Genomic DNA, 22,164 nt, shown 5'->3' on the forward strand with positions numbered 1-22,164 from the left:
CTAACCGCTCGGCTAAAGGGTCAAACCCGTTAGCTAGGGGGCTAACGTGTCATATTGGTAGTTTACACGTGTCTGCTTACAGCAGAGCCTTTACGTTTTAGCTTGACAGGATAGTGACGCAGGCCAGTGCTTTTGCAGTTTTGTTTTTGTCATAATGAGATTGAAGTTCAGATACAGTAATCACTAGGGAATAGTATATTTTTAGATTTAAATGTCGCTAGATCATAGAAGAGAGAGAGAGCCGTGTGGATCTAGGCCCTAACCTGCCCAAACAACGGAGGCAACGAGTACTTGCGCATGCTCAGTTGACCGTTCTCCGCATCGATGGGAACTAGGCTCTACCGTGGATTTAGTGAGCAAATGTCAATTGAAAATCGTCCATTTCCCCCAAATAGACCACCGGAACACTTCCGGGTACCTTGACAACAGGCCGCCAGGAGAGGGGGATAGAACCCCAAGCCGCACTGTATTAGATACGCAGCCCGGCCGTAGCTACGACGCCCAAAAGTTGCTGTGTGGTGGACTGTACTGTTAACAAGACAAACAACCCAAATATTGTTTTTTTGTATTGCCTAAAAGGCAGAAGGGGGGAGAAAAACGACTGAAATGGCTCCGGTCGATCAGAAGGAAGGACAACTTTGGGGTCCTGACAGCAAACATGTGTAACCGGTTATTTTCTAGCCCGATGCGGGATTCGATACGGCGTGTTCTGCGTCACAAGGTGACGTCACTAACCGCTCGGCTAAAGGGTCGGACCCGTTAGCTAGGGGGCTAACGTGTGTTATTAGTAGTTTACACATGTTTACGTCTGCGGTCTGCGCTTCATCACTGGTATTGTTAGCTAGTTTAACCAGCTAACAATAGGTTACGTCTACCTGGAGACTCGATGAGGTAATTGTAGATGTCGCCGTAAGACGCATCTGGCCATTGAGTGGAGTGAAAGGACGCTGGCCGCCGATACTGCGAATTCTTCGCAAACGTCGGTTCTCGTCCGCAGCAGCCAACGTAGCGACACGGTCAGCCATTTAAACCGTGTTCAAACTTGCCGGCTTCTATCCCCCTCTAGCCCCGCCCCCCCCGCTCTAACGTTCCAACGCGGAAGTGCAGTGGCCTATCACGGATGAACAGCAAAACGACATTTCCCACAGTTCCTTGCGCTCTCGCGATGCTTCAGTCAAATTTGTATGGCGGCACGGACCGGAGCGCTGAAACGTCTGTTGGCGCGCCGTCGGCTTTATCCAAAGTCCTAAAAACCGCCTTTCGTCTTTCATTCCGCGAAATTAGCGGCATTCGGAGAGCCGGCTAATTACCGCGGACTAATCTCGGATCGCCAGATGGATTCTAGCGAAGACGTGTCTGCTCGTATCCTGCTGAAAAATGTGCTCGACACCGAAGCGCCCCGGACGCCCGTTACCCGCAGGTATTTACTTTTGAAAATGTGGCGTTTTGCTGTTAATTTAGCCGCACACGTCGACGCCTCGCTAACCCCCAGGGAGCCTACCGCTGACTAGCCCGGACTAACGCTGACTAGCCCGGACTACCGCTGACTAGCTACCGCTGACTAGCCCGGACTACCGCTGACTACTACCGCTGACTAGTCCGGACTACCGCTGACTAGCCCGGACTAACGACGACTAGCCCGGACTACCGCTGACTAGTCCGGACTACCGCTGACTAGCCCGGACTAACGCCGACTAGCCCGGACTACCGCTGACTAACCCGGACTACCGCTGACTAGCCCGGACTAACGCCGACTAGCCCGGACTACCGCTGACTAGCCCGGACTAACGCTGACTAGCCCGGACTACCGCCCGGACTACCGCTGACTAGCCCGGACTACCGCTGACTAACCCGGACTAACGCCGACTAGCCCGGACTACCGCTGACTAACCCGGACTACCGCTGACTAGTCCGGACTACCGCTGCCTTGCGGAAGCTGTTGGACCCTCTGACGACAAATGTGGGTCTCGGCGTTAAAAGTATACGGGGCCCTGGCACGGACGATAATGCGCGCTGCGTTGCTTCTGGTATCAGATTGGAAGCTATACGTGAAAGGGTCTCTGTTGATGGCGGTCTTCTCACTGAAACCGGTGTACTGCGAAGTATCGAGAACCGTGTTCTGGTCCTCATGTGGCCCATATCCTCTCGGTAGCAGCTCCGCCGGGCGCTTATGGTTCCCAGTAGCTTGAAGAGCCCATCCGCCAAAGGTGCTCCACATAAGGGGCGTGAAAGAGCCCTTTTCTGCTGTCAGTACCCGACTTTCTCAGTTTATCCCTCTCTGCCGGTACCACCAGAGTACCTCTGCCGGTACCAGAGTTCTTCTGGTGGTTTCTTTAAACGAGAGGGACAGTTTGGATGTAACACGTGGACATCATAGAACGTTCCTTTTTTTAATTTCTGACGTCATTTCTGTTTACAATGTATCAAGCATAAAGTCTGTAATGTCTCATCCCCAGTCACCAATACTGCCATGCTGACAGGTTCTCGACAGTTTGTGTTCATGTACACCTAGCCCTGACCCAACGCCACAGCTGACAACACAGTGTGGTCTAACGTCAGTTCTGCTGCTCTTCACCTCGGTTTCCGTGTTTGTTGTCAGTGCGATGCAGCCTAAACGCCCAGTAGCAAGAGGAGAAACACAGCCCACGTATCTTTTTGTGAGTGGAAAGAGCTCAAGTTTGTTTTCAGCACTGATGACTCTGCCCTGTTGTCTGCAGCGCCTCTGCGGCCAAAGGCGTGGCTCAGGTCCCCACTGGCGGGTCCAGATGCAGTGACAGGCTGAGGAGAGACTCTCTCAGCCTCTCGAAGAAGATTACGACACACAGACTGAGGCAAAGTATCAAGACGGTCAGAGGATGAAATGATATAAATGCTTGCATGTAATGTTATTGGAGATGTAGGATTTCTGATTTTTTTTGTTTGTTTTCCAAGCTTTTTTTTTTATTAATGTTTGTCAAAATTGTAAACAAGTTTCAGTTGTTTCAACATTTTTTTTTTAAACATACGAATCAGTCGGTCAAGTTATATAGCGCTTTTCTAGCTGCAACAGCCACTCAAAGCTCTTTGCATAAACATATAAATCAAAAAAATAGATAAACAATACAGCAGGAGACAATGAATGGCATAAAAACATTATGTACATGACAAAAACAGTAGTTAGAAACATATACATAACAAAAAAATTGTGTGTAGTAAAAGAACTAAATATATACCCCCCTTGCAAAGACTAACAAATAATAATTTTAAAAAAAAACACAAAAAACAGTTCATGGTAAATTGCAACATAAGTATGGTTAGTACTACAGATTAGTCTTGCGTAATCAAAGGAGCAAAATTACAGGGGAAAATAGTAACCAACAGCCAGCAGTGTTTGTCTTGAACAGGATACATTCAAGAGAAATATATCAATAAAAAAAGGAACACCGAACTTATTGCAGCACACACAGGGTGGTGAGATGGTGACATGATAGAAGACAGTTATTGTTTGTTTAGTTTCTAAGTGTCCATCCATCCACCTTCCAGAGGCTGTCCAGAGTGTCTATGCTCTCCAGTGAGAAGAGCAGGCTCTCATCTGTGGTCCTGACAAACACACCCGCTCCATCAAAAGTCTCCATCCTTCGCGATGATTCCATCACGCCGAGATACCTGCTCAGGAACATCCTGCTTGCAGGTGTGTTAATGTAGATATTCCACAGTATTAAAAGTGGCAGTAGATAACTTTTTTTGCTTTAACTTATCATTATGAAATAAATGTTGATTGCACAGTTTAATGGCTATAAAATAATGACACCATTGGTGTTTAGATTGATTTCCTCTAAGCCTCGCATTCACTATGCAGTTGTCTACCACTGGGTATGATCTTGCGGGAAAAGGAAGGCTCGATTTGCGGCTCAAAGGAAGTACCTCAACCATTGTGCAACCAAACTAGGAAGGGTAGCCTTGTTGTTTTCCCTGGTAGCTATCCCTAGTAGTACTGACATTGGGGTTTTAGTTCAAATTGGGATTCTTGCGGTTCTTGCTTTGGACAGCAGCCAGGCTGCTAATAAACGGAAAGCAATCCAGTTGTCTTTGCAACAGCAGCCTAAACAATAATACCTCTTGGGAACGCTTTGGGGGGAGGGGGTTGAAAAGTTGTATACTGCCACTTTAAACAGGTGTGTTCATATTTCACTTTAGTGGTACATAATCAAAACAGGTGTATTAATTAATTCTTAGTTCAGTAGAACATGTTGTTTGTTTAGTTTCTCTTTATTAAATGGTTTTGTATTGCAGAGCCTGAGGTGTCACTCCTGGCTCACGAGGGGACTGAAAAGAAGAAAACTCAATTGCCTTCTGATGAACTCACCATGGTCCACCAGTCCAGGTACGCTGGATGTGACAGGGTGGCATGCTGTTTGTTTAGTCATAACAGTAATAAGATTGAAATAATCCATGATTAAGATAGCATAATTCAAGTGTGTCATTTGTAAAAAAAAAATTTTTTAAAGTACGCACAGTGCAGCCAGTGCAATAAAATGCTTACTTAAGGTTGTTCTCAATGATGACGTTAAAATGTAAAAGTTAACAAATGTGCAAAGGGCAAAATTTTAAGGCAAAGTTTTGTTGAATATAGAGGCAAGTATAGTGGGACAATCAGTGGCACTTTTTGACATGTCACAAAATATTTTATGGTAGCATGGGAAAAAAACATGAATGAAATGATGAAGGAACAATAAAAAATGAATTAATTGATTCCTATGCAGTGTGCCGCATAAATTATAACTCAATTTCGGAATAGAAATAAATTTAAAATGGAGTAAAATGGAAAACGGGAGAAAAGAAGATGAAAAACATTGATAAAAAAAAGGCTCTCCCATGATATTGCTTTAAGGGATACCTTAATAAATTTAATTAGGCCTATAAAAGGCTGACAGCACTCATACTTGTGGCTGTGATAAGATCGATATTCAGTTCTCATGCATTTAGGTTGGCACATGATTTATATCTGCTAATAGCTATGTTGCTTAAGATAAAAACAGTCTGTTTACAAGAAATTTAAAAAATGCTCAAATATATGGTTTTTCCAATTGGCAGTATTGGCTGCATATCTCATATAGTGATACTTGTGGTGTCATTATTGGTTTTCAGCTGTATTTGGGGCCCTTACAGCACTTGGGTTCTGTGCTCGATAATTGATGATTAATATCCTCCTGGTCATAAATTAATGTTTCATTTTTGGCTAATTTCTGCTTGACCTTTAGCACGGAGCTGTCAGAGCTGGACCTGCCTGAGATGACCATGATGACCAGAGCCAGCACTAGGAAGAGACTGGGAAGGAAGCGGCCGCGTCAGAGCCTTAATGTCACCACCTTCGAGAGGAATCTGGGAGAATATGATGGTAACTTCTTAATAAACAAAGATTTCCAGCTCAACTGAATTGATAAATTTAGGTTTTGTCTTGAGTCATTAGTACCCTTCTCATTTATTCAGAAATGTGAGTTTTTAATCTCGTCTTTGTCCACTTATGGTTTAGCAGGAATTATTTTTGTAGGGTATCCCTTAAAGCGGAAGGCTGGAATGAGTTCTCAGTAGACTGGCTCTTCAGAGAGCGAATAACACCAGCTGGTTTAGGCTGTTCAGGATGGATGTGTTCTGAGGTATATGTTATGTTTCTATCAACAGATGTGGAAGAGAAGGGTGAAGAAACAGGAGAGCTCTCAACGTTGTCTTTGGGGTAAACTAACTTAAAAGGATTCTCCTTTTCCACTGCACTGCCTTTTGTTTTCCTTTATCTTTCAACAGTTCCCCTGTTGCTATCTTTAATTAGTAAGGCTACAAGCAGTATGATAAGTCAGTTTTATTTGTATAGCCCAACATCACAAATTACAAATTTGCCTCAGGGGGCTTTACAGCAACACAACATCCTGTCCTTAGACCCTCGCATTGGATAAGGAACAACTCCTTAATAAAACCCTTTAACAGGGAGAAAAAAATAGGACGACACCTCAGGGAGAGCAATAGACGTGGGATCTCTCCCAAGATGGACAACGTGAAATGTTTACACAATTTACAGAATCCAACATTGAAAGAGGATAACAGAATTATAATGGAATTATAAAATATGAAGAATTTGATGAGGAGGCTGCCCAGCAGTGTCCAGACGCCAGTGGAACAGCCCAGGACCTGAGCCATGCGATCAGCATCACCATGTAAACAAAAAAACAAAAATTAGTCACACGTCTTAGTGGGAGAAGGATATAATATTAAAACAGGATAACAAAATTATATGGATTTATAAGATATATCAGAAGAAAATGTGATGAGGGGGATGCCAAGCAGTGTCCAGGTGGTGACCCCCACGGAGACCTGGGAGGAGGACAGACGGCATGTGCACACAAGGGAGACTCATCACACCATTCACACACAGAAAAAGAGAAAGGAGAAGACATCATTCAGAGAGAGAGAAAAGACGTGCGAGAAGAGAACAGTTGCAGTAGTCAATAATACATACTCTGTAATCTCGTCAGCAGAACAGTGGTTAGTAAATTCATTGAGACAGAAACCGACCCGCCATGCAGTACAGGTTGGGAAGCACTCAACTTAAAGGCAAGTAATTGTAGGCTAAGGCAAAACAGATTAGTTTTAAGTTTGGATTTAAAGGACTCAACAGACTCTGATTGTCTGATGGCAGCAGGCAGGTTATTCCACAAGAATGGGACCTGATAGGAAAAGGCCCTGCCACCAGCTGACTTTTTAACTTTGGGTACACACAGGAGCCCTGTATTTTGAGGGCAAAGAGCTCGAGATGGAATGTACGGTTTAAGGAGATCAGACAGGTAAGATGGGGCAAGCCCATTTAGGATTTTATGTCAGCAGAAGCATCTCGAAGTCTGATCTAACATGGATAGGAAGCCAAAGAAGGGAGGCAAGAATTGGTGTAATATGGTCAAATTTTCTAGTTTAGGATTTTAGCTGCAGGATTCCGAACCATCTGAAGACTTTTAGTACTAGCATGTGGCAGACCTGAAAACAACATTAAAGTAATCAAGTCAAGTCAATTTCATTTGTGTAGCCCAATATCGCAAATTACAAATTTGCCTCAAGGGGGTTTACAGCAACATACCATCCTGTCCTTTGACCAGGCGTGGGCAATCTTATCCAGAAAGGGCCAGTGTGGGTGAAGGTTTTTGTTCCAACCAAGCAATTACACACCTTTGTCTTCTAATCAAGATCCTCAGCAAAGACTCTACTGGTTGATTCGTGGGATCAGCTGTGTAACTGCTTGGCTGGAACAAAAACCTTCAGCCACACTGGCCCTTTCTGGATAAGATTGCCCACCCCTCCTGTCTTAGAACCTCGCATCGGGTAAGGAACAACTCAACAACTCCCTAAAAAAAAAAAAAAAAAACCACAACTCTTTAACAGGGAGAAAAAATAGGAAGAAACCTCAGGGAGAGCAACAGATGAGGGATCTCTCTCCCTAGATGGACAAGGGTGTTACCACTGCAACGATTCGACTCTTGAACAACTTTTATTGAATTTAACATGTTTAACCGCATAATGATGCTGACACATTGTGTTAGTTCAACTGAGCTTAAAATGTTTTGCGGCGGATTTTCGTTTGTACTCAGCATCTGGTGCCTCTTGTGTCAGTGTCCAACAATAGTCGGCCAGCATTGATGGATTCCAGTTGCCCTGATACCTCTTTTCAATGGTCGCAATGTCCTGGTGAAACCTTTCACCATGTTCGCCACTGACAGATCAGCAGGGAAGAAGTCCCAGTGTGAATGCAGAAAAGGAAGTTTCAGTGACATGTTGCACTTCATGGTTTTGTATGCTTTAAGCATGTTGTCAAGCAGCTCAATGTAGTTTGGTGCTCTGTAGTCGGCAAGAAAATTCTCAACAGCATCCTTAAATGCCTTCCACGCTATTTCCTCTGGGCCCCACTAGCAGATCTTCTAACTCCCTGTCATTGATGAGCTGTCTGATTTGTGGACCAACAAAAATGCCTTCCTTAATCTTGGCATCAGTTATTCTTGGAAACATCTGTCTCAAATAGCGAAATCCATCACCTTCTTTGTTCATTGCTTTCACAACATTTTTCATCAATCAGTTTTATGTGAAGACAAGGAAGAAATATCTTTGTTGGGTCGACAAGTGGTTTATTTGCCACACTTGTCTGCCCGGGAAAAAAATGCTTAGGGAGCGGCCAGTTTTTTTTAATGTAATGTGACTCTTTAGCATGGCTATCCCATTCACAAAGGAAAGAACAGTTCTTTGTATATCCGAGCTGCATATCTAGCTGCAGTGCCAATACTTCTAGATCACCACAGATGTTCCAGTCGTAATTGTTGTACTGCATGTGTTTCAACAACAGTTCCGTGTTATTGTAGGTTTCTTTCATGCCAATGGGTACTGAAGGGTGAACATTGCCATTGTGTAACAGGACAGCTTTCAGGCTTAACTTTGACGAATCTATAAAAAGACGCCATTGTTGTGGGTCATGCACACAAGCCAAAGCCATGAACAATCCATCAATGTCAGTGCAGAAACAGGTTGTCAACCGGCGTAAAGAAGTTTGTCAAATGTTCTTGACAGTTCCAAAAGATAGACATTTTTGTACCTGGTGACCGCAAACCCCATCCTTGCAATCTTGAACCAAGTAGTTCTGCTATTGACAAATCTTAAGTCCTTGACCAGGTCATTTAATTCTGGCTGTGTTATCAGATGAGGATAACCAGGCATAAAGGGTTCAATCAGTGTCGTTTCCACATCTGGTTCATGCGTTGTGGCGTCTTCATCTGCCTCATCTAGGCTTAATGTCTCTGGTGGCTTCGGTACTGGCAAACTGTCATCAAGTGGCACTGGTCACATGGCTGAAGGTAGATTGGAGTATTCAATAGATTTCTTATTTTTAGTAGCGAAGCCAGATACACTGGTCGGACAGAAGTAACAGTCCGTCATGTGATCCTTCTGTTCTCGCCATATCATTGGGACTGCAAAAGGTATTGATTTCCGATTACCTCTGAGCCAAGCTCTCAGGTTGACTGTACATGTTGCACAACAAATGTGAGGAGCCCAGGGTTTGTCTTGGTCACCAATTTTACATCTGAAGTAGAGCTCATAGGCTTTCTTAATAAGTGTAGTCATGGTGCGTCTTTGAGCCTTAAGTGTATACTCGCCACAGATGTAACAATGTATCGCAGCTGTATTAAATCTTCCCGAAGACAATAAATCCTATTGTTAAGTATACTCACTATGCTATTGCCTGAATAACGTGTATCAACATGTGTCTAAAGAGCATCTGTAAATGTGAGCAGCTTTTATAGCCTGTGCCAGCATCGTGGTGGTGCGGTGGCCCAGTGGTTAGTGCTGTCGCCTCACACCAAGAAGGTCCTGGGTTCAAACCCGGGGGTTATCCAACCTTGGGGGTCATCCCAGGCAGTCCTCTGTGTGGAGTTTGCCCGTTCTCCCCGTGTTTCCAGTGGGTTTTCTCTGGGTGCGCTGGTTTCCTCCCACCATCAAAAAGACATGCATGTTAGGGTTAATGCTTCTGTCTGTGCCCCCGACCGAGGCATGGCAAGACCAACTGGAGTTGGTCCCCGAGTGCTGCACAGCGGCTACCCACTGCTTCTAACTACACAGCTAGGATGAGTTACTAAATGCAGAGAGGAATTTCCCCATGAGGAATAATATAGTATATCAAAATCAAAAATCTAACCTGACTAAGTGTAACCCACTGTATTTTAAGATTTGCAATATCCAATTGCAGTGGTACATCGATTCCAGGTTATAAGGAGACTGGCAGGTATTTAGACACTGTCTGATTTAAGGAATAACACGCAGACACAGTGAGGCACTTTTGACCTTATATGTAAGTATAAATTGGAACTTTCACACAACAATAATAACAACCGTGGACCCAAAAGAGGTCCACCAGAAAAAAATATAACAGTCCATCCATCCATTATTCAAACCACCCATCCTGCTCTCAGTGTCGCGGGGATGCCGGAGCCTATCCCAGCAGTCATTGGGCGGCAGGCGGGGAGACACCCTGGACAGGCCACCAGGCCATCACAGGGCCGACACACACACAATAGAAGCTAGGTTAAGAGGAAAGGTGACGGTTAGCGGACAGCAGTATGGTTTCAGACCATGAAAGAGCACTACCGATGCTATGTTTGCTTTGAGAATGTTGATAGAGAAGTATAGAGAAGGCCAGAAGGAGTTATATTGTGTCTTTGTGGATTTAGAGAAGGCCTGTTACAGGGTGCTGAGAGAGGAGTTGTGGTATTCTATGAGGAAGTTGGGAGTTGCAGCGAAGTATGTAGGAGTGGTGCAGGATATGTATGAGGGCAGTGTGACAGTGGTGAGGTGTGTGGTTGGAAAGACCGATGGGTTCAAGGTGTAGGTGGGATTACATCAAGGATCGGCTCTGAGCTCTTTCTCGTTTGCAGTGGTGATGGACAGGTTGACGGACGAGATCAGGCAGGAGTCTCCGTGGACTATGATGTTTGTGGATGACGTTGTGATCCGTAGCGAGAGTAGGGTGCAGGTTGAGAAGAGCCTGGAGAGGTGGAGGTATGCACTGGAGAGAAGAGGAGTTAAAGTCAGTAGAAGCAAGACTGAATACTTACGCGTGAATGAGAGGGAGGACAGTGAAATGATGAGGATGCAAGGAGTGGAGGTGACAGGCGTATGAGTTTAAATACTTGGGGTCAACTGTCAACAGTAACAGGGAGTGCAGAAGAGAGTGCAGGCAGGGTGGAGTGGGTGGAGAAGAGTGTCAGGAGTGATTTGAGACAGAAGGGTACCAGCAAGAGTTAAAGGGAAGGTTTACAAGATGGTAGTGAGACCAGCTATGTTATATGGTTTGGAGACAGTGGCACTGATGAAAAGACAGGAGGCGGAGCTGGAGGTGGCAGAGTTGAAGATGATAAGATTTTAAGAGGAAAAGAGGAAGGCCAAAGAGGAGGTTTATGGATGTGGTGAGGGAGGACATGCAGGTGGCTGGTGTGACAGAGGATGATGCAGAGGACAGGAAGAAATGGAAACGGATGATCTGCTGTGGCGACCCCTAATGGGAGCACCCGAAAGTAGCAATAGTAGTAGTAGTAGTAGTAGTAGATATCAGGGAAATGTATTTTGCACTTTTGCTTTCGTTTTTTGTTAATATTGAATATTTTCAAAAAGACAGATGTTCTTGATGTTGTTTCCATTACTGCCAGTCTTTCCAAGTTATTTAAAGTTAGGGTAGGCAGTTTATTATAGAAGCATTTTTGTTTGTTGTGACTTGTCTTTACATCCTGATAGCAATCAATAAATAATATGCTCTGACAGAAAAAGGAAAAAAAAATCCAGTATCTGTGGCTGTCGCAGGCATGTAATAAGCCTGTCCAGTCATTTTATTCAGTTCGCATGAAATGATTGGATGGCTTCCCTACCTGTCTACATACCTACCTGGCACACACTGTGTCCATTTGCGCATGTCCAGTCTTGTTGTTCATTTCTTACGTTCATTATGATAATGTTAGTTATTTTCTTACTTGTGAATGAGATCTGAGGTACTTGGATACGGCTAGTGATGAAAACAATGCACCGTGCTCCTCTCCCCAATGCTCTTTCGTGGGCTCGTCTTCCAGCAGTAGTCAGGCAGTGCACTTTCATGTGTTGGGGAAGTGGCTTTGGAGGGAGGCCTGAAGGAAGGGGCTGGGATTTTTTCGATTGGATACTTTCAAAATCTAGTTTACTTTTGCTTGTTTCTCCAAAATAGCGTACCCCAGCTTTAAAGTGTTAAGTGTGGAAACAGAGCATGTCATGCAATTATAGAGCATTATATGTATATGCACAGTCTTGATGAACCCTTATTTTAGAAAAAGCTTTGATTTAAAACTTATGGTGAATAATGAGAGATTTTTCTTTTTGTATTTCCCCAGATCTGTCAAGATGCCATATGCAGAGATTCACACTGAGAAAACAGGACTGAGGAGACGGATAACGGACCATTGCAGAATCAGCGTGGAGGAATTTGGTGCCGCGGTTCAGACGAGAAAAACAGCAGGTTATTCTGTGTCCCCCCCTCTATGTATTTGGAGATTCTGTTCTGTCTGGTCTTGCCTGTTTGAAGTTTTCCAATATGAGATATCCACCAAGTACCAATTACCTGAAATACTTCTACCAAAGGGATCGTGCAGATTTTACAGACACTCAACTATTAGTTAAAAAAAAAACTATTAGTTTTTTTTCTTCTTTTATTTAAACTGTAGCATTTTTAATGGAATCATAAGTGACCAATTGTTTGGTTTAGTATGCTAAGAAGACTGTAGAAATGTGTCATATACTATTGCTGTCGGCGAATCTAGACTCTAGTTCATCTCTGCCATGTCTGTCTGTCTCCTCTCTCTGTCTCTCAGGACACAATAGTCAGGAGGTCACGTTGTCTATGAATGAGATGGCCCACTCAAAGGGCTTCACCCTGGACTTCAGCAACCTCTCTCAGCCTGACTTCACCACTAACATTACCAACCAGGATATATCCATCTGTGCTCCATTGTCCTCCATCCCGGGCTCCTTTATCACACAGGGTGATGCCAGGGCACCCTCTCCTCACAGAGACACTGCAGAGGGAGAGGAGGGAGGAGAGGGGCAGAGACCATCTGAACAGCCACTTAATGACCAAGAGGAAGCCACGTCTCTGATTGAAGAGGAGGAGGACTTGGAAGTTTCTGAGAAAAAAGAAGAAACCAACGCTCTTGTAGATTTACAGACAGAAGAAGTTGTAGCAGAATCACAGACAGAGGGAAAAGTTGTATATTCACAGACAGAGGAACCTGAAGTTAAAGCAGAGTTGCAGATAGCAGATTCACAGCCTGAGGAAGACATGATTGTAGCAGTTAATCAAATAAAAGAAGAGGTAGCGTTTGAGACGTATTCACAGACAGAGGAAGAAGATATATTATGTGATAATAAGGCAGTAGAAGTGGAAACAGATAATGGGAAAGTAGAGACTGAATTTGAGACATGTTCACAGGCAGAGGAAGATGTGGCGGGGGATGATCAGGCAGTAGAAGAAGTCAAAGCTCTTAATGAGACAAAGGAGGAAGAGTTCGGAGCAGATTTGCAGACAGAAATCATGGCAGATTCACTGCCTGAGGAGGACGAGATTGTACCAGTTAATCAGACAAAAGAAGAGGCAGAGATTGAGACGTATTCACAGACAGAGGAAGAAGATATGGTATCCGATAATGAGGCAGTAGAAGTCAAAACAGGTAATGGGACAGAAGAGACAGAGTTTGAGACACATTCACAGACAGAGGAAGACGATATGGTGGTAGATGATCAGGCAGTAGAAGTCGAAATAGATAATGGAACAGAAGAGACTGAGCTTGAGACACGTTCACAGACAGAGGAAGACGATATGGTGGTAGATGATCAGACAGTAGAAGTCGAAATAGATAATGGGACAGAAGAGACTGAGCTTGAGACACATTCACAGACCAAGGAAGACGATATGGTGGTAGATGATCAGGCAGTAGAAGTCAAAGCTGTTAATGAGACAGAAGAGGAAGAGTTAGGAGCAGATTCACAGATGGAAGAAGCCTTTAAAACTCATACCAATGGAGGCGGTGATGCGGAATTGACATTACAGCTGTCTGATGTCAAGCACATCGTTCGCAGAGCTCGTCACTCAGAAGCTGTCCCCATCAGACCTGTGGCTGTAGATGATGGTAGGGGCTACTACAGCATGGGGGCAGTCCCCAGAGCATCTGAGGTTGGTGAGTATGGACACTTTTTAGATTGTGTGAAATGTGATTTAGACTATGTGAAGTACATGGAAAGGTTTAAAGAGATTTCCAGTTAAATAGATCATGCTGTTTTCACATGAACAGGCAGATATTTGGAGGGAACCCTTCACACTGTGCGGGTAGTTGCCATGGAAACAAACAATACAACATTACGTACACTATATGCATCGTACAGTATACTAGCATACTGATATAGATGGAAGTTTTATGTAGGGATGATCCGATGGATCGGCCGCCGATCATTATCGGCCAATTTTCATTCTAAATAGTTTGATTGGAGCTCTCTATAAAGGCCGCTCAGAAGAACTGATCAGCTGACGCAAAGTACGCGAGACATTTGTCTGTCCGCGGCAGATTCAAGATTCAAAAAAAGGACTGGTTGTTAAAATCCCTAGTGTTTGCACTGCAACAGATTCAGTGGAGATTAAACTGGAGATGTCTACCAAGGTGACATTGCCACCACCAGGACACATCATCAGTTGTGTACCTCAGCATCACAGGGTGTTTCGGCCTTTTATCACAAGACACCCTCCGCTGAGGCAGGCCCACCACAGGTGTGGTTAGCTGTTCACCCTGGCAGCCCAGACGGCGTCTCTCCTTTTGATCCAGATCCAGTGGCTCGTCCTCTCAGCAGTGTTGGCTAGCTCTTTGATCACTCTCCTGTGTGCCTGTCCTGACTCCTAGTTCCCTCAGGAGTTTTGCTGTGGAGCTGGCAACAAAGCCCTTACAACCCACCTCCACAGGGCGCACCTTCACCTTCCAGCCTCTGTCCTCTGCTTCGGCTGCTAGGTTGGTGTACCGCAGCTTCTTGCGCTCGTACGCTTCATCGACTGCATCCTCCCAGGGGACTGTCAGCTCAGTGATGTAAGCAAGCTGGTTAGAATTGGACTAGAGGACGAGGTCTGGTCGCAAGGTGGTTGTTGTGATCTCTGTCGGGAAGATGAGCTTCTGGCCTAAGTCCACTCGCATTTCCCATTCCCTGGCTGAGTTTAGTGAGCCTAAGTTGGGAAGTGAAGGGTTGGCCTTCAGTTTATCCCCCTCCCGAACGAAAGCTGGAAACCGCCGGGGCCCTTCCTGGTTGTTGAAGGGTTGGGCATTGATGGAAACCCTCTTGCAATCGAGTTCAGCTGCCAAGCACCTGAGCACCTGATTGTGTCGCCAGGTGTATCTGCCTTGGGTAAGGCTGGTCTTGCAGCCAACCAAGATGTGCTTGAGGGTTGCTGGGGCTGTACACAGGGAGCAAGATGGATTCTCTCCAAACCAGAGATTTAGATTTATGGGAGAGGGCAGGACATCATATGCGGCTTTGATGATGAAACTCAGCCTGTTTGATTCCATGCTCCAGATCTCAGTCCGTGTGAGTTTCCTCTTTTCAACAACCTCCCACCTCATCCAGCGGCCCTGTTTGGCTTGTGCTACAGCTTTAGAACATCTGGCTGCTTCTTCCTGTCGGCGAACCTCCTCAACCAAAAAGAAGCTCGCTAACAGGGTGTCCGAAAAAGGCAATAAAATCGCTATATGCAATGTGTGTGAAGCAGAAATCCCTCGTGGTGGAACGTAACAACGACATTTTAATATGAACCTCCATGAGACATTTGAGAATTCATCACGTCAAAGAATATGGCGAGTATGAAAGGCAAGCCAGCGCAAAGTCAGTAAAGTGAGTCAACCTTTAGCAACTCAGTCTTCCGTCACTCAGTTGTCAGTTAGGGAGACATTTAAACGGCAGGGACCCTTAATTATATTTCTGCAAAGCTGTAAAGAGTAGTTACTTTTATTGCTATAAATAGTAAACACATAAATAATGCTACACACTAAATAGAACACTTTAATTGGAAGTCCCCCCCCCCCCCACCACCTCTTTTGCTGCCAAAATGCGCGCGCATACTATGCGTGACGTAGGTCATAAAAGGGTCTATTGTGTCTGTAGGGACACCTGACCAAGCCGGAGGTAACACGGAAATTCGAACTGGCGATCCCCATGTTGGAAGGCAACGGAATAGACCGCTGCGCCACCCAGACGCCTCTCCTTTCTTTTAATCTAAATTTGTCTATGTGCTTAGTAGCTGACATTAAACTGTGACCTTGTCCAAACTCCTGTGCTGAAAAAGTGCTCAAATGTGATTGGTCACAGAGGATGCGGCAATGAGACTTCCTCTGACAGGTTAAAATGGTTTCAACTTTTTTTTAGCTTGTTTCACCCACTTAGCAAATTTCTTTTCCTGTTGCTTCATCTTGCATGTTTGCCCACCAGGTATCTGCCTTGCTCTCTTTTAAAAGTGAAAGGCCACAGTGGAATGGGTTTCTCCATGTTACAACAGTTTAAGTGTAGTTTTTCTGGTGTGGACTGCAGGTAGCGCTGCTGAGGGGCACAGCGGTGTAGCTGCAGCAGGCACTGAGCATAGCCACGGCCATTCTGATTTACTTGACGAAGCTCCATCCCTACTTGGTGGACATAGCAGGGAAGGTTCTGATGGCTCTGAAGACGAAAAGGACTCCCATCCTCCAGGGAGGTTAGATGAGGACAGTGAGAGATCAGCTGGCCAGGAGGAAGAAGGAGCGAGTGACGGTTAGTGTTTCTGTTTTGAGTTTTAATCTTGTTGGCAAAAACTGAGGAAAAATGTTTTTTCATCTTATTTTTCCATGATGAAAATAAATAAAATCCACCTGTGGTTCAGACTGGGATAAGAAAAGAATAAGTCACACAGACGTGATGGAACTTGGTTTGAATCAACATAGTAAAGCAGCGGGTTCACCTGATGAAAACAAAATTGTAATGAAACCTAAATTCCCATTGGTGAACAGGCACTACATGGTGAAATGTAAATGCAGTTGATGAAGGGTAGTTTTCAGTTGGCTATCTTCTTTTCTTTCTTTCTTTTTTTAGTTTTCACCCCCTTTTCTCCCCAATTGTACTTGGCCAATTACCCTATTTTCTGAGCCGTCTCGGTCACTGCTCCACCCCCTCTGCCGATCCAGGGAGGGCTTCAGACTACCACATGCTTCCTCCGATACATGTGGAGTCGCCAGCCGCTTCTTTTCACCTGACAGTGAGGAGTTTCACCAGGGGGACATAGCGTGTGGGAGGATCACGCTATCCCCCCAGTTCGCCCTCCCCTCTGAGCAGGCGCCCCGACCGACCAGCGGAGGAGCTAGTGCAGCGACCACAATGCATACCCACATCCGGGTTCCCACACGCAGATATGGCCAATTGTGTCTGTAGGGATGCCCGACCAAGCCGGAGGGTAACACGGAGATTGGAACTGGCGATCCCCGTGTTGATGGGCAACAGAATAGACCGCTACGCTACCCAGACGCCCCTCCTTTTTTTTAATCTATATTTGTCTATGTGCTTAGTAGCTGACATTAAACTGTGACCTTGTCCAAACTCCTGTGCTGCAAAAAGTGCTCAAATGTGATCGGTCACAGAGGATGCAGCAATGACACTTACTCTGACTGGTTAAAATGATTTCAACTTTTTTTTGGCTTGTTTCACCCACTTAGCAAATTTCTTTTCCTGTTGCTTCATCTGGCATGTTTGCCCACCAGGCCTTCCTCTCTTTTAAAAGTGGAAGGCCACAATGGAATGGGTTCCTCCATGTTACAACAGTTTAAGTGTAGTTTTTCTGGTGTGGACTGCAGGTAGCGCTGCTGAGGGGCACAGCGGTGTAGCTGCAGCAGGCACCGAGCATAGCCACGGCCATTCTGATTTCCTTGACGAAGCTCCATCCCCACTTGATGAACAGAGCAGGGAAGGTTCTGATGGCGAGGAGGAAGAAGGAGAGAGTGACGGTTAGTGTTTCTATTTTGAGTTTTAATCTTGTCGACAAAAACTGAGGAAAAATGTTTTTTCATCTCATTTTTCCATGATGAAAATAAATAAAATCCACCTGTGGTTCAGACTGGGATTAGAAAAGATTAAGTCACACAGACGTGATGGAACTTGGTTGGAATCAACATAGTAAAGCAGCGGGTTCACCTGATGAAAACAAAATGGTAATGAAATCTAAATTCCCGTTGGTGAACAGGCACTATGTGGTGAAATGTAAATGCAGTTGATAAAGGGTAGTTTTCACTTGGCTATCTTTCTAGTTTCCTCATGAGAAAAAAAAAATCTCCAAAATGGACCAATGTTTTTGTTCAAAAAAAGTGAAGGAACTTGTGGGTTCTGTTGCTCTGCTGTCAGAACTCCCCTTGAAGACTCCGGCCTTCGTCCGACAGAGGAGGTTGTTTCCCTCCATCTCTACAGCCTCACCTGCTGTTCTGTCAAGTACCTCCACACAGTAAGTACCAGGCCCTGCTGGACCAGAACATTAGTCTTCAAAACCTGCTATGATTAAAGGGTATTCATTCAAAATCTCTTATGAGAAGTAGACAAATCAACCATCCAAACAACAAAGTGAAAAATATTTTGTTATTTAGGATTAAGGATCGACTGATTACCAGTCTGGCCGATTATCGGCTTAGATATTCGTCATTTTTCATATTACCGTTATCAGCATATTTTTTATTGGCCAGCTGATTTATTTATTTTTTAAATCACATCGAAAATGTTTATTATTTCCTTACACACAGAAAAAAAGTTTTGAAACAATCACAAGAAGAGGAGAGATGTGAAAAGAGGAGAAAGGGGAAACTTGTAGAAAAACGGCAAGCAGGAATGGTCAGGGTGTGTGTTCAAAAGCATAACTACAGCATTATCAACAGTAAAATCTATTAGACACTTGAATAAATGCAGCAATCAAATTTCGCTGCACGGGAGCAAGGTTATGAAAATAAACTTCAAAATGAAGCTACAACCTTTATATAGCTGGAACTCACCTGAACAGTTTTCAAGGCATTTCTAAATGTTGCAAAAGTCTTTAAACCTTCTCGGCTTTGGCAACATCATTCCTTCAAAATACTTTATTGACAGTTGCTTTTAAAAACTGTCATAAACTTTCATAAAGGGAGAGAGCAAAGGCCAACTCTTTGGTAAACTGGTAGGGCTGTCAATGAATGTTCCAAATTCGTATTATACCTGAACCGTGAAGAAAAGAAAACAAAAAACAACAACACACGGGAAGGTTTTGTCTGTGTCCCATTCCTCAACTTCCGTGCCGGCTACTCCTGCTGAATCTCCAAACTGGGAGCGCACAGACTCCCATCTCCTGCAGGTAATACACTGGCTATTGATAAGTACCTCATGCAACCCCACTTCAAAAAAACCCGAACTACCACTTAGAACATAAGGGAAAATAATGACACCAATGTACATTTTTCCATTCAGTTCAGTCAAAGCCTACTGGGAGCACTTTAACCAATTATTCAGTTTGATCAAAGTTTATTTCCTGCTGTCCATGCTCAATCCAATTTATTGTATTGAATGCTGTTTAATGTATTGTATTGAATGCTGTTTAATTCATTCCATTTTCATGTTTGGAAGTTATTTATTTTTAATTAAAAAAGGATTCCACTCAGATTGTTATCTAGTGCCTTGAACATCATGCACTTTATTTTTTCAAATATTTTCTGTTTTACACAAAATTCAAACATATGTTCATTTAAAGGTAGCCTTGTGTTGGGGTTTGTGTTGCTGTAAATTTGGCACAAAATGTTTTACATTTACTGCAATTGAATATCGGCCCCAAATATCGGCTATCGGCTGCCATAACTTACCAATAATCGATATCTGTATCGGCCCTGATAAAAACATATCGGTCGACCCCTACTTGGGATATTTGATACCATTTTATGCTATCAACAATATCAATCGTTTTTTTTTTATCATGCACAGTCTTTGAAATTCTTAAACTTTATGAATTATTCACTCAATGTTCTAATATTGGTCCCATGTCTCCAGTGTTGCAGGTGAAAGTTCTGCTCCAGCTCAGCCCAGGAAAGCCCAGAGGAAGAAGAAAACGCTGGCTAAAAGCAAGCCGAGCCTTCCTAAGAGCTACCTGATGGGTGTATTTAAGCACTTTGCCAAGACCAAGGTCTCTGCAGATGTCTACCCTGCCCTCCAAAAAATGTGAGAAACCCCATTCATACCTGTGTGTTGGGCTACCTGATGGTCCTAGACTCCATGTATCAGAAAGCCGGCATAGTGGCAATTGATGTCTTCAGAATCTGTTGGTCGTTGTTGGTTAATGCTAAAGCAGAGGACATTACATTACAGTCATTTAACCGACGCTTTTATCCAAAGCGACTTACAACAAGTGCATCATTTAACGTAGGAAATCAAGAACCTGTAGTTGGGTTTAAATGTGAATGACCGGACAAGCAGGAAATGATCACAGTACATGTAAATCAGGTCCATTTTGTCTCAGTTTTTAAATTTGACTCTGTGATGGTGAAATCTCCTAGAAAAAAAAAAGCTATCCGACATTGTTTTTATTGCCTTACAAAGATAATCAGCATTACATTCTTTCACGCATTAAAGATCATGGCTGCTGTTCTATGTTTCATAACATCCGTAAATAGTATTAATTGATTATTACTTTATACTAGCAGTCATAAATCAGGGGAGGGGTCATTTTTCCCTCTTCAGTGCAGTTCCTGGCCATTTGACTTTAGGTTGTAGTATATCCAATTTACAGCACCTTCTTCTATTAAGGTATTCTCCCCACGTTGGCACCCTGCCAAAATGTTCAATATTATTTAAAAGTAATTTACTTCTGATTTTTACTGCCAAGGCTGTGATGAACTGATCAACACTTTAGGATGGTGGTCGGTTTTCCCAGTGCTTTGGTCAGGCTATTTAAACTGGGCAGGAGGAGTGTCAGCCTTTTTCTGTGTTTGGATAGATCAAGAGAATGCTGTAAATCAACAAAGCTGACAGTTTGATAGATTCTGTGTGTGTGTGTGTGTGTGTGTATATGGGTGTGTGTTTAACACAGTATGGATCGATTCTTTGACCGTATGGCTGAGGACTTGGAAACATATTGTCTACACGCAAAGAGGAAAACCATTGAAGTGGAAGATGTTGTGCTGCTGTTAAAAAGGTATGTATGTGAGTTAAGTGTTGCTTTGTGTGTACAGTATTAAGGAAAATGCAAATGAATTTGAGCACTAAGATTTCTTGACTTCATCTGTCACCTAAACACAAATGACACATGCATTTGCTTTTCATTTATTGTTAATGTTAGTGAGAAATGTGAAGGGGTTGGCTAGTCCCAGGCTATAAGTGATCATAAAATCACTTATTATTCAGTTATTAATTGATAAGTAATTCCTTTCAACTCCTACACATTCTTCATGCAGCATTTCATTTACACTATATTTTGTAGCATAGGTGATTTGCGGAAAGGATTCATTTGAACTGATGACCTGAGAACATACATTAGGCTGTTTTTGTTTTGTTTTTTTGGGGGAGTTGGAAGGGGGTTAATTTGTGTGTATGTATGTTGTTGCTCCCAGACAGGGCCATGTGAATGACCAGGTTCCTGTCGAAGTGCTGATAGAGAAATACCTCCCTATGGAGTATCGCCGACTCCTCATCCCCGTGGCTACCAGCGGGAACGTTGTCGTACCGAAACTTAAGAGATGAGATGTCTTTGGTTCAGTCTCCATGTGGATGCTTCACACCGCTGTCCACTTGTTAAGTTTATCTGATATAAAGTTATGTTCTGTGATCCACTTTTTTCTGCAATTCATTTTTTTTTTTTTTTTTTTTCTGATTTTTCCCCTTTTTTCTCCCAATTTAGTGGCCAATCGATCCCTATTTTAATTCAAACACCCACCCTCATACTGCCTGCGTTCGCCAACTGCATCTCTCCGGCCGGCAGTCTCGAAGGAGACCGCCTCCCCACTTTTGTGACAAGGCGACTCCAAGCCGAACCACTGTTCCTCCGACACACACAGAGACGCATTCACGTGACGAACACAAGCCGACTCCGCCCCCCTCCCGAAGACAGCGTTGCCAATGATCGCTGCTTCATGGAGTCCGGCCATAGTCGGATCTGACGAGACCGGGGCGCGAACCCCGGTCCCCAGTGGGCAACTGCATCGACGCAAAGCCGATGCTTAGACCGCTACACCACCGCGGACCCCCCTGCAATTCATTTTTTTGACCAGATTATACCCATCTAAGTGTCTCTGATATAAAGTTATGTTTTGTGATCCACTTTTTTCTGCAATTCATTTTTTAGACCAGGCTACACCCATCTAAGTGACTCGAGGTCACTTAGATGAGTGATGAAACGTATCAATACTATACAATAACAATATAATACAAACAACTTTATTAATCCCGCTAGGGGCAATTTGTTTGGAGAAGCTTGAGAACACACAACTCAGTAACATGCAAACAAACGTATCACAATAAATAGTAACACCCCACAGAGCTAAATGTGGAATAAAACCTATAAAAGTATACAATAAGATAAACTTGATAAAGACA

At 43.8% G+C, this 22,164-nt stretch overlaps 1 protein-coding gene across 1 annotated transcript; it reads left to right on the plus strand.

The window, feature by feature from the left end:
• The first annotated feature begins 1,259 nt into the window (after window positions 1-1,259).
• Window positions 1,260-21,849, plus strand: LOC130128070 (centromere protein T-like). Its single transcript, XM_056297777.1, has 14 exons — window positions 1,260-1,420; window positions 2,718-2,847; window positions 3,523-3,670; window positions 4,273-4,363; window positions 5,241-5,377; window positions 5,662-5,713; window positions 11,916-12,040; window positions 12,393-13,754; window positions 16,138-16,353; window positions 17,427-17,576; window positions 17,971-18,067; window positions 19,627-19,794; window positions 20,663-20,767; window positions 21,183-21,849. Exons 1-14 carry the CDS (start codon window positions 1,335-1,337, stop codon window positions 21,310-21,312), a joined length of 2,997 nt encoding a protein of 998 aa, XP_056153752.1. The 5' UTR covers window positions 1,260-1,334; the 3' UTR covers window positions 21,313-21,849.
• The last annotated feature ends 315 nt before the right edge of the window (window positions 21,850-22,164 follow it).

This window comes from Lampris incognitus, chromosome 17 (genome assembly GCF_029633865.1).
Source record: "Lampris incognitus isolate fLamInc1 chromosome 17, fLamInc1.hap2, whole genome shotgun sequence".
Taxonomy (NCBI): Eukaryota; Metazoa; Chordata; class Actinopteri; order Lampriformes; family Lampridae; genus Lampris; species Lampris incognitus.